Source organism: Trematomus bernacchii, unplaced genomic scaffold, assembly GCF_902827165.1.
Source record: "Trematomus bernacchii unplaced genomic scaffold, fTreBer1.1, whole genome shotgun sequence".
NCBI classification, from domain to species: domain Eukaryota; kingdom Metazoa; phylum Chordata; class Actinopteri; order Perciformes; family Nototheniidae; genus Trematomus; species Trematomus bernacchii.
The window spans coordinates 2,167,136-2,181,966 of NW_022987662.1; the positions used below are offsets into that span (position 1 = coordinate 2,167,136).

Here is a 14,831-nt window from a genome sequence, read left to right on the forward strand (position 1 = left end):
CCAACATAAAATGTGTCTCAGCATGTGTTTGTTCCCCTGTTTCTGTGCACCAACTTTAAGCCAGAAGAAGTTTGATAAAGAAGTTATATTGTTGAAGTTTTCCATGTCAGCAATTGTATAAATGCAGACCTTCACCACTCTAGCAAGATGGATGCATTTTGGTTCCATTAATGAGAAAATCTCTGTTTGGCAAAGGGTGTCAAGCTGTCCAAAAGAAACACAACGACACTGATTGGGTTTGAGCAGGTTTATTACATCTCTATGTATTCCTTCTTTGCGGGACTGAGGGACTTAAAGCAATCACAAACACAAACTCTAATCAGTGAGTTTAGCTCCAGAGAATGAACCACTTCCACCAACTCCGACAGCAGCTATCAGAGATCTGTAGGACGGTGCATCGGGTAAATAAAGTCACTGACACAACTTGAAGTAACTCACTCCAAACTTACTTAACATCTTCTACAAATCTTAGCAACAAACCAATCCTTGTTTTACTGAAATGTGATGGGAGGAAATATCAGTTAATTCATCTTTATATATAAGAAAAGCTGTGTGCAGATTTCTTTAATATGAAACTCAAGCAGAAAAAGCCCCTTTTTTGCAAAGCCAAGCTCACATGATATACAGCCTTTTGTTGTTATCTACATCTACTGAATATCTTCTCTGACAGCAGGACAAAGAGCTCTAAGGTTACAATATAAATCTCTGAGGTTAAACTGAGTCGTTGTCTAAAGCAGGATTTTGAGAGGATTTACAACAGAGTCAGTGCGTTGGCTTCAGGTTTATTTTCCAGGTGTGTTTATGTGCGGGGTTTCTGGTGATGAGTCCAGAACATTCTCCTGTCAGCAGACAGCGCAGGTTTGGGACTTTATTTGACCATACTGTTGAAAAACAAAGAGAAGGAGATTAGAGATCGTCTGTTACTCTTTTTGTGTGACATGCTATTCATTCATTCATTCATTACCATGCTGAATAAAGTCAGAGAGTAACCAGGAATTGAGGACAAGAACTAAGTGTTCTGTCAGTGTTAATGTTTTTTTTGTCTTTGGAAACAAAATAATTAAAGGTCCCATGTCATGCTTTTCCGGTTATTACCCGTCCCCTTGTGTGTTATGTAGGTTTGTATGCATGTAAACGGTCTGCAGAGTCACAAACCCTCAAAGTACACCCTGTAGCGAGTAAAACTCTAACACAGAAAAGACCTGTCTATGCTGCCCCAGAACGCCTCGTTGGAGATTTCTCTTTTTCCATTTCTTTCTTTCGGGAACCAAGTGATGTAACGACGACCCCTCCGTGGATTGGTCCAAATTGACCAATCCACGGACTTCCTCACACACACACACACTCAATCTTTTCTCAGCTGCAGCTCCGCCGATTTCTCCTCCCTGAGACGGCGGGACGCGGCGAGGCTGTGAGTCGGTGTGTGAGCACACACACAAACTCCCAGCCAGGCTGCGGGTGTGTGTGTGTGTGTGTGTTCGGGCTGGTTTCGCTGTGTCTCGCTGTGTCTCGCTGTCTCGCAGACGGCCACTGGGCTCACAGGGAGGGGGGGGCAGGAGCTCCAACAAGCCGTTTAGGACAGAGAGTGAATATACATACTACACAGAGATGCTGTATGAGAAACCAATGTGAGTTTGGAAAATTGCACAATATAAATCTATTCTAGTAGACCTCAACAATGGAATTATGATCAGTAGAAATGGCCATGACATGGGACCTTTAAGAAAATTAGCTGAAAGAGATAACAAGATTTTCATCAAAAACAATTAAATCCAAATTGTCAAATAATTGAATTAGGTAAAGGTAGCGTAGGGAGAACTAGTATGCGTTAGATATTGTGAGTTAAAAAGAGAAAGTCTATCAAAATGGAAAAACTATAGTTATTTAAATTGGTACCAAAGCACTTAAGTGCAGTTTAGTAACTCTGTGGTCGTTTCCATTATGTAGAACATTTGAAATTCTAGCAGCTCTACAAACGATATGGTCGGTAACCTTGGGTTTATGTGGCAGTGCAATGGACAAGAACATGAACAAGTAGCAAGGAAACACACATTTAAAGAAATGTCGTTTTTGGATATTATACACCAAATGTGCTGGACACTCACACGCTGCTCTCCCTGTAGCGATCCAGAGCCTCCTGGGCCACGACCTCGGAGAACTTGGGGTCGCTCCAGGGAATGTCGCCCGGCACGCTGACGTTCATGGCCGGAGCGTCGAACAGCTGCACGGACACGCTCGTTTCTGCCGGCTTCTGCTCCTCGCCGGGCTTCTCTTCAGCGTCACTGCCCGTCACCTGCAGGGAAAGGTAAGAGGATCAAATCCACTGGGTAAAATAAGGACAGCAATGAATCGATAAAGAAGTGTTCGCAGTGGAAAGGTATTGAAGTAGAAATGGTTATAATGAGATAGAGAGCCTTTGCAGACCATTCACATGCAAACAAACCTATTTAACACACTACAGGAAAGGGAAAACCCCCAAAAATATCCGTATACATTTTCTGTAGCAGACTTTTAGAAATTCATATGTTGTTGATTGAGGAGAGACTTCATCACACACATGGAGTTTTGCCACAGGTGTACGTACCGTGACCGTCTGAACCTGGAAGACGTCAGTGATGTTGGCCAGAGAGGACACCCAGCCGAACTCTCTGTTGAGCATGTCGAGGACGGAGGAGGTGTTGAGCATCTTCTCCTCGAACCTCTTCAGGAGGAGGTTGTACTGCTGAGTGAACCGCTCGGCCAGGGCCAGCGCCTCCTCCAGCTCCGCCTTCAGAGGGCCTTCCAGAGGCTTCCTCCCGGAGCAGTCTGCGGGGGAAATATCATCAAGACGCACGAGTAAGGTTAGAAAAAACACTTATCTGATTACACCGGGATAATAAGGACATTTACTTTTTATTAAGTGCAGGATTTTTGGCAATTCAGTCCAAGACTATATGGCCTATCTGACCAAAGACCTTTACTGTGGTGTATTTTAGGTGTTATTTTTGACGATAGTGGCCAAAAATCACTTATTTTGGGCTTAACACTTCATTATATCTGAAAAGACTGACATCAAGCACTGTTAGAAAGATGAAATGCTATATCTCACCCATCTGCTGGATTTCTTTGCACTTCTGACACTCTTCTCTGAACTTGATGCAGCCGGCTGAGTTGCGGCGGATCTCCCTGCAGGTCATCGAGCCGTCGCCAAAAGGTTTGGTGATGACCACGTCCTCGTTCAGGCTGCCGTCTGCAACAAGACACAAAAGCAATCAAAATCAAATGTTCGTTTTAAGTACATGTATGATTGAAAACTAAGTGAAAAACCCTGCAAAATCCACTTTCAATATCCAACTTGATATTATATTTTCGCATTATTTCCCATGATATGACACAAATGTGCATACTGTACATGTATGAGGAAGTTTGTATACCCAATAATTGCATTTTAATGGTTAAACGGTTACCTTTTGACTTAGATGGGACACATTTTTCCCTTTGTCACACTTTAGTTTTTTCCACAATGCAATAACAGTTTGCATACAGGTGGCCTGCCTTTTTAATCAACTGGTTTTTTTCATACTACTTTAAAAACGAATCTACCTCACTGCTTAATGTGTTCTTTTTGACCTGGGTTTTATAGATGAGAGTAAATGCTATGAACAGACCTAACCTAAAACGACTGATCTGACTGAGGGCTTCTACAGTTCTGATTTATTTATGTCAGAGATGTACCTTCACTGGGAGCTGTGTCTGAGTCCACCATGGAGCCCATAGAGCTGAAGATGTTTCTGCTCATGCCCATCATCGGGGAGAACAAATCCTGGAAGCCGTGGAACGGATCTCTGAAGAGCGAGCGAATGCTTCTGCTCCGACGAGTGAACGGTCCCAGGAAATCAGAGAAAAAGAACGATGGAGGGTTGAAGTGCAGATGGTCAGCCACCTGAGAAACAACAACAACAACAACAACAACAGAGACACCGCCCGTTAATGCCTTTGATTCAAGATCCATTATCAGTGTTGGGAAAATACTGAATGTAATCATCCAATATCAGAGTCCACATGATAACAAAGGTATCCCAACTGTAGCTGTGTGCATGACAGGATGTATGATTACCTAGAAGAGCATCAGGACTGTTTTAGGCATATGATAGCTATGTGATTAACATGATGATTCAGCCTCTATGGAGATAGACACATAGCAAGCATGATCATTTCTGACGTGGAGCTAATCTGAACTAAACATTGAATACTGCTTTCTATTCCTCCATCTTGTGACTGTGTAACTCCCTCTCTTGTATATCAGCATGTGAAGGACACTGTTCAGGAACTAGTTGATGCTCTGTATGTGATGACTACTTCCATTCTTGAGAGGATCATAAACACATGGATCCTGATTATTGAAGCTCAAGCCGGTGACGAGTGATATTTTTCTAACAATCATCTAACAATTCACCACACAATTCTACTGTTTGAGCTTTTATATATATCTCTGTGTCCAGTGTTTGTATCCGTCTTACCTTCATGCTGTTTGAAAAGATGCTGTTGACACCGTGGGCCATCTCGGAGTATTTCTCCTCCAGGTTGGTGAACTCTTGGCTCTGCCGCTGCCCCTCCTGCTGCAGCACATCCATGTTCTCCCCGTTGATCCAGATGGAGAAGGGGGACGTTCTGTTCAGCACCCCTTCCAGCTGCAAGCAAAGAGTCATTCTTTATATTTAATATCTGTATAAAATATGTATTTGTTAAGCTTATCAGGAGAGACAAGAGAGGGAGAGACTGGGGTTGGGTTAGAGTTTTTTTGAGAGGTTTCTGCTCCTGATACCAATATATGCCAAGAAAAAATTGCATTACAGTCACTTCCTATAATGAACCAGCAATAGGGATTCATTCTCCAAGCAGTGTTTACGCAATTAAACTCCATTATGACCTTAAATAATGGACTATAATCAAAGCTCTGTACATGTTATCTTATCTTATGTATCATGTTCATACAAATGCTCAACTTTTACTGTGATATCCTGTTTCAATAGTTACTTTATCCCAGTTTATTTTTGCTGTATTATTATTTTAATTTGTATTCTGTGTTATCTTGATTTTGACCTTGTGTGAATCCTGTTTTTCATTCTGACCCTGTTGCTGCCATAAACGCCTGAATTTCCCCAAGGGGATAAATAAAGTTCCATCTTATCTTATCTCTTAGTATGAGTACATGTATTTGTAATGTTCTGGTCCTACCTGGCGCCCCACCAGTCCAGACCCACTGCTGCAGGTACGAGAGTAGTATTTGACGCAGGTGTTCTTCAGGCAGGGCTTGCACTCCTCCCACAGAGCCCTCATGGTGTCGTTACAGACCTCCTCCTCCTGCTCCAGCTTGGCCTCCATTTCCTGAGCCGAGCGCATTGCCTCCTGAGGGCAGACAGAAACACACATTTAAAGGTCACCTATTATGCAAAATCCACTTTTTCATGTCTCTTCTACATCAACATGTGTCCCCTCTGTGGAAAGAGATTCTGAACGTTTCAGGAAAAAAGATTCTCTCTCTTTTTGTCCTGAACCATTTCTATAAAAACCTGTCTGAAAATGAGCTGATCAGATTTTGCCCACTTTATGATGTCATAACGATTTTCTGGCTTGTGTAACCATTAGCCAATCACCAACCAAGGTAACCCCCCCCCCCCTTATCACCTGAATCTCCTCCTAGAGCACCATTGTGTTCTTTTTAACCAAATATCTCTCAGAGGGGCGTGGGGAGGGGCTCCTTATTTTCATCTAAAGTAACAGACAGAGAATCAGCACTTTGGAAACAGGGCTGAAACAGAGGGGATTATGGGTAATGCTGCAATGATCTGTTTGGTGTTTGGAGCCAATCAGAGACAAGTTCTGTATATATCTGAGAGCTATAATATATTGATGAAAAACAGTATAATAGGGGACCTTTAACAGGCAAGCTCTTATTTTGGCGGGATTGTTTATCATTAGTTATCGTTGCATATAAGGTTTTTCTACGGATCAATTTGGATGTATGGATCAAATAACCAACCCAAATTAAATACATTTTGCTTTGATATGGAATAATGATGAGCTGTTTCTACCTCTTTTAGGTCCTTGGTCTTCTCCAGGGCGTCCAAAAACTTCTGATGCTCCTCTGAAGATGTCTGCATCACGCTCTCCATCTCCTTCACTCCGTTCACGGCAGTCTCGATCTGTTTATCCAGAAACTTCTCCCCCTGGATGGAGATCTCTGTAAAGAAGAAAATAAAAGGGAATGTATCTCATATCCACTGCAGGTGAGGGTTCTTGTAACTTCTGCATTTCTGCCCTCTTTGACAAAACTGATTATTTCATGTATTCAATAATTAATTTGTTGGTTAACATGTATTTATATTTAATATAATTCAATAACCTTTTAACTTCTTGCTGGGCGCCTGAAACGGCCACATCCTCACATATTCATAAAAACATGAATATAATACACGGGGTAAGTGTCTTTCCTTTTCTGGGACCAGTTCAAACTAAATGACAATGCATTTGTTTTCTCTATTAATATCTAGCTATTGAAATACTGTAACTTTAGTGTCAAATGGCCAGGGTTTTAGACTTTTGTTTCTGAAATATATTGCAGGTAACGGGTATTATAAAATGTGAAATCCCAACCGTTTTTAAAGAAAGAAAAAACATGTAATCTTTGTTTTTTTATTGAAGTCTTCTGATGCCTTTGTCGAGAAACTTACGGTTAAGATCTTCTTTTGATGGAGGAACAAGACAGTTGACTGAAGCCAGAATTAAAGCCACCACGGCGAGGATCTTGGACCCCTTCTTCTTCATCATCATCATCATCATTAACATCCTCTCTGACTCTCACAGGGCCAGCAGGCAATGATGAGAAAAAAAACTGGAAAGACATGAGCATACAGATTCAGTTTCAAGTCCTGTAATGTTGTTGTAAAGTCCCTCCATCTCCACTAGAGGGCGCCACGAGCTGTGGAGAAACCAGAGACCTACGCAGGAGATAATGACCATCATTGCTCAGCAGTTTTCCCCCCTTACACAGCGAAACCTAAAATAACCGCAGTGATCAATACTGATAAATAATTCAAACTGATCCCTGATGAATGCATCATTTTTCTTGCATGCTGTTCCTTTCACTAAAAGCAAGGTCATTATCAATCCGCTGACCTCAGATCAGTGTTTCCTGTGCCTTTAGCCAACTGGGCATTATATAAAGAACAGCAGGAGCTTTTTTCTGTTTACCCAATGTTCCTCTGTGTTTGGTCAGCTGCCAGTACAGACAGTTTTAACAGACAGACACATTTTGTCCACTTACAAACAAACACATAGAAAGAAAGTAATCAGACAGATGGACCGGCCTTATCTCGGCTCGGTGAGGCTTTTCCCAAACAGTTTAAATCTGCTCTCTGTTGATTATTCCTGCAGCAGGGTTTAATCCTCCCTTTTCCCTTAAATACATGGTGATCTAAATCCACCATTCAATCAGTCCAACTGCGTAGACACCTTGGCGTTATACCTCCACTTTTCTGAGCTTTAAAACTGAACCAAATCAGATAATTATGAGCAGAAAGATGCTAAAACACACCTTCTCGTCACCCTTCTAACCCTGAGAGATCACGAGCAACTCATTTATACATAGTGATTCTGTCCATTTGGTCAAAAAACACTTCAGATCAGAGCTTACAGGGATGCAGTGAAAAGTAAATTGTTGAGTATCTGTATTCAGTGTTTTTATAAAATGTCAAAAATGAAATATCTCAAATTCTTATGTAAACGTATTGATCAGACTCCTCCCCTCCTCAGTGATGTTTCTGCAGTGCGTGCTCGCCCACCATGAACTGTTTCTATGGAAACAAGTAAAAATGATTTTTTACATCATATTTGGGATAAATCAGTCCCCAAAAAGTGAGCTATTAACATACAGTTTCTGCACTTTTTCAATCTTATTCCACTTTGTCTGGCGGTATAACATACACAGACCACTCAGTATTGTGAAGTTGCAAACTTTTCATTCAAGCTCAGATGTTCAAGATATTTTTATGGCTGCTGCATTAAATATAATTTAAATATTTAATACGCAGATAATCTAAATGTCAGCTGACTTATTTAGTATTTTAGGACACAGAATAACACAACATAAGGATTACCTCAAACTCAAATGGATTGTGTCACCTTGTAGATACATCTAGTTTACAATTATATTTATTAATAGGATGATAAATTCAGTAGTGTCGATGTAAATTCTCTCATTCAATGTGCTTGTAATCTGCAGTGAGAAATGAAAAAGAAAGGACTGGACGCCCACCTACTGTAGGGCCTAAAAAAAACTAAAATGTCCTACTTTCTCCATATGAGCTCATCTGTTCACGATGTTAACACGTACAGTGCAGCAAACTGCGGCGGCTTGCACAATGAGGTCATTATTCATGCCACAATAAGCCTCTCGCTTTAATGACCAGTTACTGGAAGGTTAGTGAACAGGGGAAGACTGGGACCAGTGAGACCTTTTTTTAATGAGAAAAAAAGTAAATCTTGACGTGCAGAGAGAGGAAAGAATGAGAAACACATGAGGAAAACACCGAACCTGAGAGAGCTAGACACAGAAGGGAAAGGTTAACGGGGAGAAAGTCAAACATATAAAAAGGAGAAGGAGAGAAAGGAGAAATAATTTACAAGGCAGAGGTGGAGGGACATTATTTGCTGAATAGCAGCTGCAGGGACCCTGGTTACACAACTGAAAGAATGCAAACCCAGCGACCGTCCAGATGTTGCCAGAAAGGCCTTCCAGAAAGTTCTGTTTCAGCTTTGTGGAGTAAAATACAGTAAAAGTGTTTGTGTCTACAATTATTTTAATCTAAAACCGATATTATTACACATATGGTAATAGTATATTACTATTATCTTATCAACTTTGTATTTTATTATTATAGTAAATACTATATATCATGCTTTTCTCTTCCATTTCTATTCTGCATGCAGCACTTAATGGCATTGTTATATTACTATATAGTCTGTCACACATATTGCATTGTGTATATCACTACATGCTATGAAGCTGAAACTATTTATTGATTTGTTGCCTAAAATAGATTGAAAATGATCTTTTAAATATTATCTTTCTTGAGCTTCAATGCCCTAAAATATCTCTTAAGAGCCTTTATACATCCGCTGATATCTGCTTGTTTTCTGCTTCTGTCTTATTCTCTCTATTAGAAACTCAAACCTACACGAACAGCTCTCTCAATAGCAGAATACGAAGGACGAATTCATCTAATCTGGATCATCAGGGCTTCTTCTACAACAAATGGGACACTGGCACATGTGACCTCATTTTGGCCTCATTTCAGGTGTTTGGGGATTTGAGTACCCAACGCATACACCTGTCATGTGGTTATGGAGAAATGAAGGTCAGTTCTAAACTACAATACGCACAATACCTTTTTATTTTTAGAACTGTTGATATTACAAATAGTTATTCTAGGCATATGCACATTGGAGGAAAAATATGACTGCCAGAAATGTATTTTTCTTTCAACAGTTCATTAACAAAAAGCATGTTAACGTTCCTATTTCACTGTTATATTGGTGCTTGGTGTGCCCAATTTAAAGTGCATCAAAGAAAAACAACAACATGATGTCATCTACCCTAATCCAGTTGTTTTGATCCAAAAATGGAGGTCACACCCATGAGTAAGCTATACAAAGCAGCAGTCACCTTGTCAGACATTAAAACAACTAAAAGAACCACATTTAAAAGACATGCAAGCTATATAATATACAGCCGAATCAAAGTTAGAGATGTTGACATGTCCTGAGCTAAACATGGGAAATATGTTGCACTCTATTCTATTTTCATTTGGCATAATAACGCTTTTATCACGACCCTTGCATTAAATAGATTTTCTAAAAGCATCACCAAGCTGCAGATTCTCTACAAAATAAAAGCCCCTCTGACTCACCTCTGTTTGTTTCCTGAGACTCCAGACCGTCTGAAGCTGCGTCGTTCTCTCTGCTGCTGGTTTTTATACCCGCGGATAACTGCGAAGGTGCAGACACGTGACTCATGCTGCACGGCGCCGCTACTGTCAAGCTACAGCAACATAAAAGCCCACTTCCGCTATTGCCCTTCAAAATAAAAGGCTATCATGAAAATGTCTTTCAAAGTTTGGGGAAAACACAGTCATGGTTAAGTATTGAGTTCCCTACTTAGGTATAATTACTAAAACCACACTGTAAAACCCATAAAAAACTAAAAATGTGGCTTTTCTAGGTTGTCATACTGGCTCACTTCTAACGGTTTACTGCCAACGGCTAACTGCTAACGGTTAAAAGCTAACAGCTTAATGCTAATGGCACGAGGGTTAACTGCTAGCGGCTAAATGCTAAGGGTTAGCTTTTAATATAAGACTTGCTTTCCATGCTTTTTTTTATTCAGAGAGGGGATGGTATCTCGTCAAAAATAAGCTTAAATTATATCAAGCACCTTTCTGAGAGGATTAACAAAGTAGAAAACAGAAGGGACAATGTTGTGAAGTTTGGCAAACATAGGCAAATGGACCAAATTGACGGCTAAGCAAATTGATGAGAACAGGTATGTATTCAACCGGATTATCACCTGTGTGGTTAATGTTAAAACGTACTACTGTTATGTCACATTGTGTATTTCTGGTTTCACATTCGTTCAAGTAGGTTGTTTACCTGCCATTTACCACCTGGAAACACCACTGCATAATTCCTGAATATGTTTTATGTAGTGAGAAGATATTTATCTTGACTTTCATCAATGATGCATATTATAGCTATCTGTTATTAGAAATGTCACTATGATTAATGGCTATTTATGTGTACCACTGAATAATTACCTTGTTTCCTCTACCATTTGTAAACAACATTGTGATTTTATTTTGAAATCTGAATGCGTTTAATTCTTGTTATTGTGTATAACTTTACCTGGCCTGAGCCTGAGGACTTGACTAGAATATTTGTAATTTACTGGCAGCAGCGCTCAGAGACAAACAGTTGATTCATCCTGACTGTGACTCAACATTTACCAGCCCCCCTTTCACCTTTTCACAGACAAACATGTGACCTAAAACTAAAGTTGCATGCACAATTCATAAAACGGTTTCCATGTTGGCAGCAAGTCTTTAGCAAAGCCTTAAAATGTGTATTCAATAAATGTGCATATGCATACTTGCCATCTTAAAATGTAAAGGAAATGGAAACAGGAAACATATGCAATGCAGCCATCATTATTGTTATGGATGGCAACTGAGCTTTAACTGCTTTCTCAGTGCTTAGTCGTGAACATGTTTGTTTCTTTAGTGAAACTGCAGTAGGCCTACACTGTACAGAAGGATGTGGGAGTTACCGGTACTAAAACAATGCAACAAAATAAAGACAATCCTAGAGGCAGTGTGTTAGTAATGCAATCTCACCTTAAAACTGCAAAAATGACTCTGAAACCAGTCGTTATTGATCACACACACACACACACACACACACACACACACACACACACACACACACACACACACACACACACACACACACACACACACACACACACACACACACACACACACACATACACACACACACACACACACACACACACACACACACACACACAGATGTTTACAGTGTATTATAATACATCTTGTGATATTTGATAAGTTTAAACATGACCCTGTGACAAAGGCTCAGGAATCTTCTGGTACTTTAACTAATAAAGAGTTTATTTTGGAAACTGTCAGACTCAAAATTGTCACAGAAAAACAACTAAGTGCAATAGCTGATTGTAACACTAGGTGGCAGGAGCTCCATTCTTATACAGTACATTCTCAACACTGAGTACCTACAGTACTTGACTGTGTATTTTCAGTTGTTTGTGGAGTGTTATATCTTTCCTTTTATACACAGTATTTATAACACATTTCTGAGATTAAGTTTAAATGTAAAAATAATATTCAATATCTTATCCCTTTTTCGTTTTTTTAACACACATTTAGGGAGTCACTTTGAGCCTTTTAAGAAGCATCCCACTGGATCTAAAATAAATCAACAGGAGTGAGCAAAACATCAGTGTGAAAAGACAGAGTATAGAGAGAATATTGGACTTCTAGTTAAATGTGAGTGGGACAAAGTGAAAAAATGTCCTCTACACTCGGTCCAATATGGCCCCCATGTGTGAATTCCAGCCATTCGGGACACAGCACCCTCCATTAAACAGCAGCCAGGCGTAACTGCAGCTTTAGTTGATTGAATCTATGAAACAAAGTTTATATCCATTGAAAACCATGCATGCAAAACTGACAGACAGTGTTTAAATCATAGTGATCACGTTTGGGGGGAGTGGGACAAACCAGATGTCAACTGTAAAAGTGTTCCTGCATATCACTTTGTTCCTGTTTTCCCACACTGTTTTCCCACACTGTTTTCCCACACTGTTTTCCCACACTGTTTTCCCTCACTTGCTGTATTTCTTTTTTGGTGACTAATTTGTTTCACCATCTACTCCGGATGGAGCTTCATCGAACAAAGATGGATGTGTTGTTGCAAAAGATCAAATTGTTGTCAGACATGCAGTGCAGAAGATGGGATTCTTGGAGCATCTTGCAGAGTTTACCCTTTACTCCCTTGCACACGCACAGATGCTCCTCATCCTATACATGCATAGGGAGATGTAAAATGTGCTTTATTTAGATTTTTCACTTATTTTTGAGGCATTGGCGCTACAGGATGTTTCTGATAAACAATTCTGGATAACACATGCAGTTTTGTTTTGCCCAACAAATTAGGACAATGATTGTCATCCGGACAACAGACCAAAACAAATTTGGTTTTGGCATTTGTTTTAACGCAAATGTGGAACAAATGGGATTTCCAATTTGTCCTGGTGCTAGTAGAGATTTTGTTGAGTGTGTGACTCATTAAGTTCCCTGCACTTTTAATGGCATTAAAGGTCATTGAATAAAACACATTTATCTACGTGTGCGTAAGGTGCATGCAAGTTCTTCTGAGATGTCTTTTTAAATCAAACTTTTGTGGTGTGAGGTGATATGTCATATTTCTCAAATGTTTGCCCTTTACTTGCATTGTCTTGACTTTTTGAAATGTTTCCACAAATGTCCCAAACAGCATCCACTTTGCATAAAGAAGCAACGGGGGTTTGGGGAATGTGGGGTCAATTTGAAGAAACTGAAGCATAACAATCATGTTTTTTAGATCTCACAAGACACAAGACTTTAAAAGTCAACTGCAAATAAAGGGATACGTCTTGTTGACCATTACAAAAATACGACAACATCAGCTGTCTCTACTCTTTCTTTTACTTCCTATTTTACCGGCAGTAAAATAGTTGGAATACTCGATCGATTTTGGCAGTTTACTCCAACATTGGCTGGCTCATGATGTTAGTATTTAAAAATATATAATTATGCATGAGAACCAAAATGTTTATTCCTACCAAACTTTTTTATCAAAAAATGTTACCTACATGTCCCACAATGCATCTTGACTTTATATGTTCAGTTGGAGATTAAGTTGTGATGCTAGTAAGCAACTAGCCTCAGGCAGAGATGAGGAGCGGGATATAGGTATGTTAAACTTATTTCTTTTGATTCCACATCTCCATCTTTTTTTTATCTTCAATCTTGTAATGTTCTGACATAACTGATGTTCAATTATTAAAACTTCACATAGCTCTAAAAGCTCAAAAATGTGCTTAAAAACCCACTCTCCAAGTCGTAACTAGTTAGTTAACATCTGTACAACTTATATGAGAACATTTTACACATTTTGACAAAAACAACCTTTGTTACATTTGTTACCAGCTTATGTAAGTTAGATGTTTCCATCACACAGGCCAACGGTGCACATGTGGAGTTAAAACTTACTGGCCTGGAGGTTTGTTTACTTTGTGTCGTTCAGTGTAAAAAGTTTACCAGCTGTAGATCCTGTGTGACTAAACTAATTATCTGTTACATGACCCTTTGAATTCTTCTGTTTTGCTCCACTTTGTGTGTGTGTGTGTGTGTGTGTGTGTGTGTGTGTGTGTGTGTGTGTGTGTGTGTGTGTGCGTGTGTGTGTGTGCGTGCATGCGTGCGTGCGTGCGTGCGTGCGTGCGTGCGTGCGCTCCACTGTTAAATTGGCCACCGAATTAAAGCCATGTAGCTCTGCAGCCAATACTGGATCAGTGGCATGGATTCCAACATCTTCATACACACGCAGAGGGCTCTGAACGAGCTGCTCCGCTGGCTTCCAACACAAAACATAATTATCAGCAGGCTTACTTGGTGGTAGTGAACGACCCGTGGCTAACAGATGAACTTCAAACATTTGGACGATTCTGGTATCAATTTCGGGGAAATGGTGTTTCTGGGTAGATTCATGGGTATGAGTGTGTTGGAATGTGCATGATTTGGAAACTTCACATTCCGGTGGCTTCAAGATCAAAGTCCTGCTGACTGATGTTGGTCATTAAATTACCTCTTAAGATCCTCATTTGTTCAAACTGTAGCATCAAAAGCTAAAATAACTTGTCAAGAAAAAGACGGGATGGAAAAAGGGTCTTCAAAGGCATGCAGGGATGTAGAAGTAATCAGCAAAAAGGCGTTATGCACTAAGATGTAATACAGAACAATTTGACTTTTTGGGCTGGAAAGTGTTTATCTAAATAGCTTTTATTTATTGTGTGACCATTAGTTGTTGTGGGTGTGTGGGATTTCAGCCTTTGCAGACCATTTACAAGCAAACAAACCTCTATAACACACTACAGGAAAAGAAAAACCCTAAAAGCATAATAGGGCCACTTTAAGTCAATAAATGAAAATGTATTT

The 14,831-nt window shown here is 39.9% G+C and overlaps 1 protein-coding gene across 1 annotated transcript; it reads right to left on the minus strand.

The window, feature by feature from the left end:
- Positions 1-232: 232 nt before the first annotated feature.
- On the minus strand, positions 233-10,034 carry clu (clusterin). The gene is made up of 10 exons (XM_034135576.1): positions 9,951-10,034; positions 6,714-6,874; positions 6,075-6,223; positions 5,218-5,388; positions 4,500-4,670; positions 3,715-3,922; positions 3,089-3,229; positions 2,585-2,805; positions 2,106-2,293; positions 233-881 (listed from the first exon to the last, which is right to left on the minus strand). The coding sequence occupies exons 2-10, from the start codon at positions 6,826-6,828 to the stop codon at positions 869-871; spliced, it is 1,377 nt and encodes a 458-aa protein (XP_033991467.1). The 5' UTR covers positions 6,829-6,874; positions 9,951-10,034; the 3' UTR covers positions 233-868.
- Positions 10,035-14,831: the final 4,797 nt, after the last annotated feature.

Bases quoted from the DNA above. Each gene is read 5' to 3' on its own strand.
- clu (XM_034135576.1), bottom strand. From the start codon at position 6,828: ATGTTAATGATGATGATGATGATGAAGAAGAAGGGGTCCAAGATCCTC. The intron at 3,230-3,714 runs GTACATCTCTGA...GTCTTGTTGCAG, and splicing joins AGACACAGCTCCCAGTGAAG to ACGGCAGCCTGAACGAGGAC. The intron at 2,806-3,088 runs GTGAGATATAGC...TTTCCCCCGCAG, and splicing joins CAAAGAAATCCAGCAGATGG to ACTGCTCCGGGAGGAAGCCT.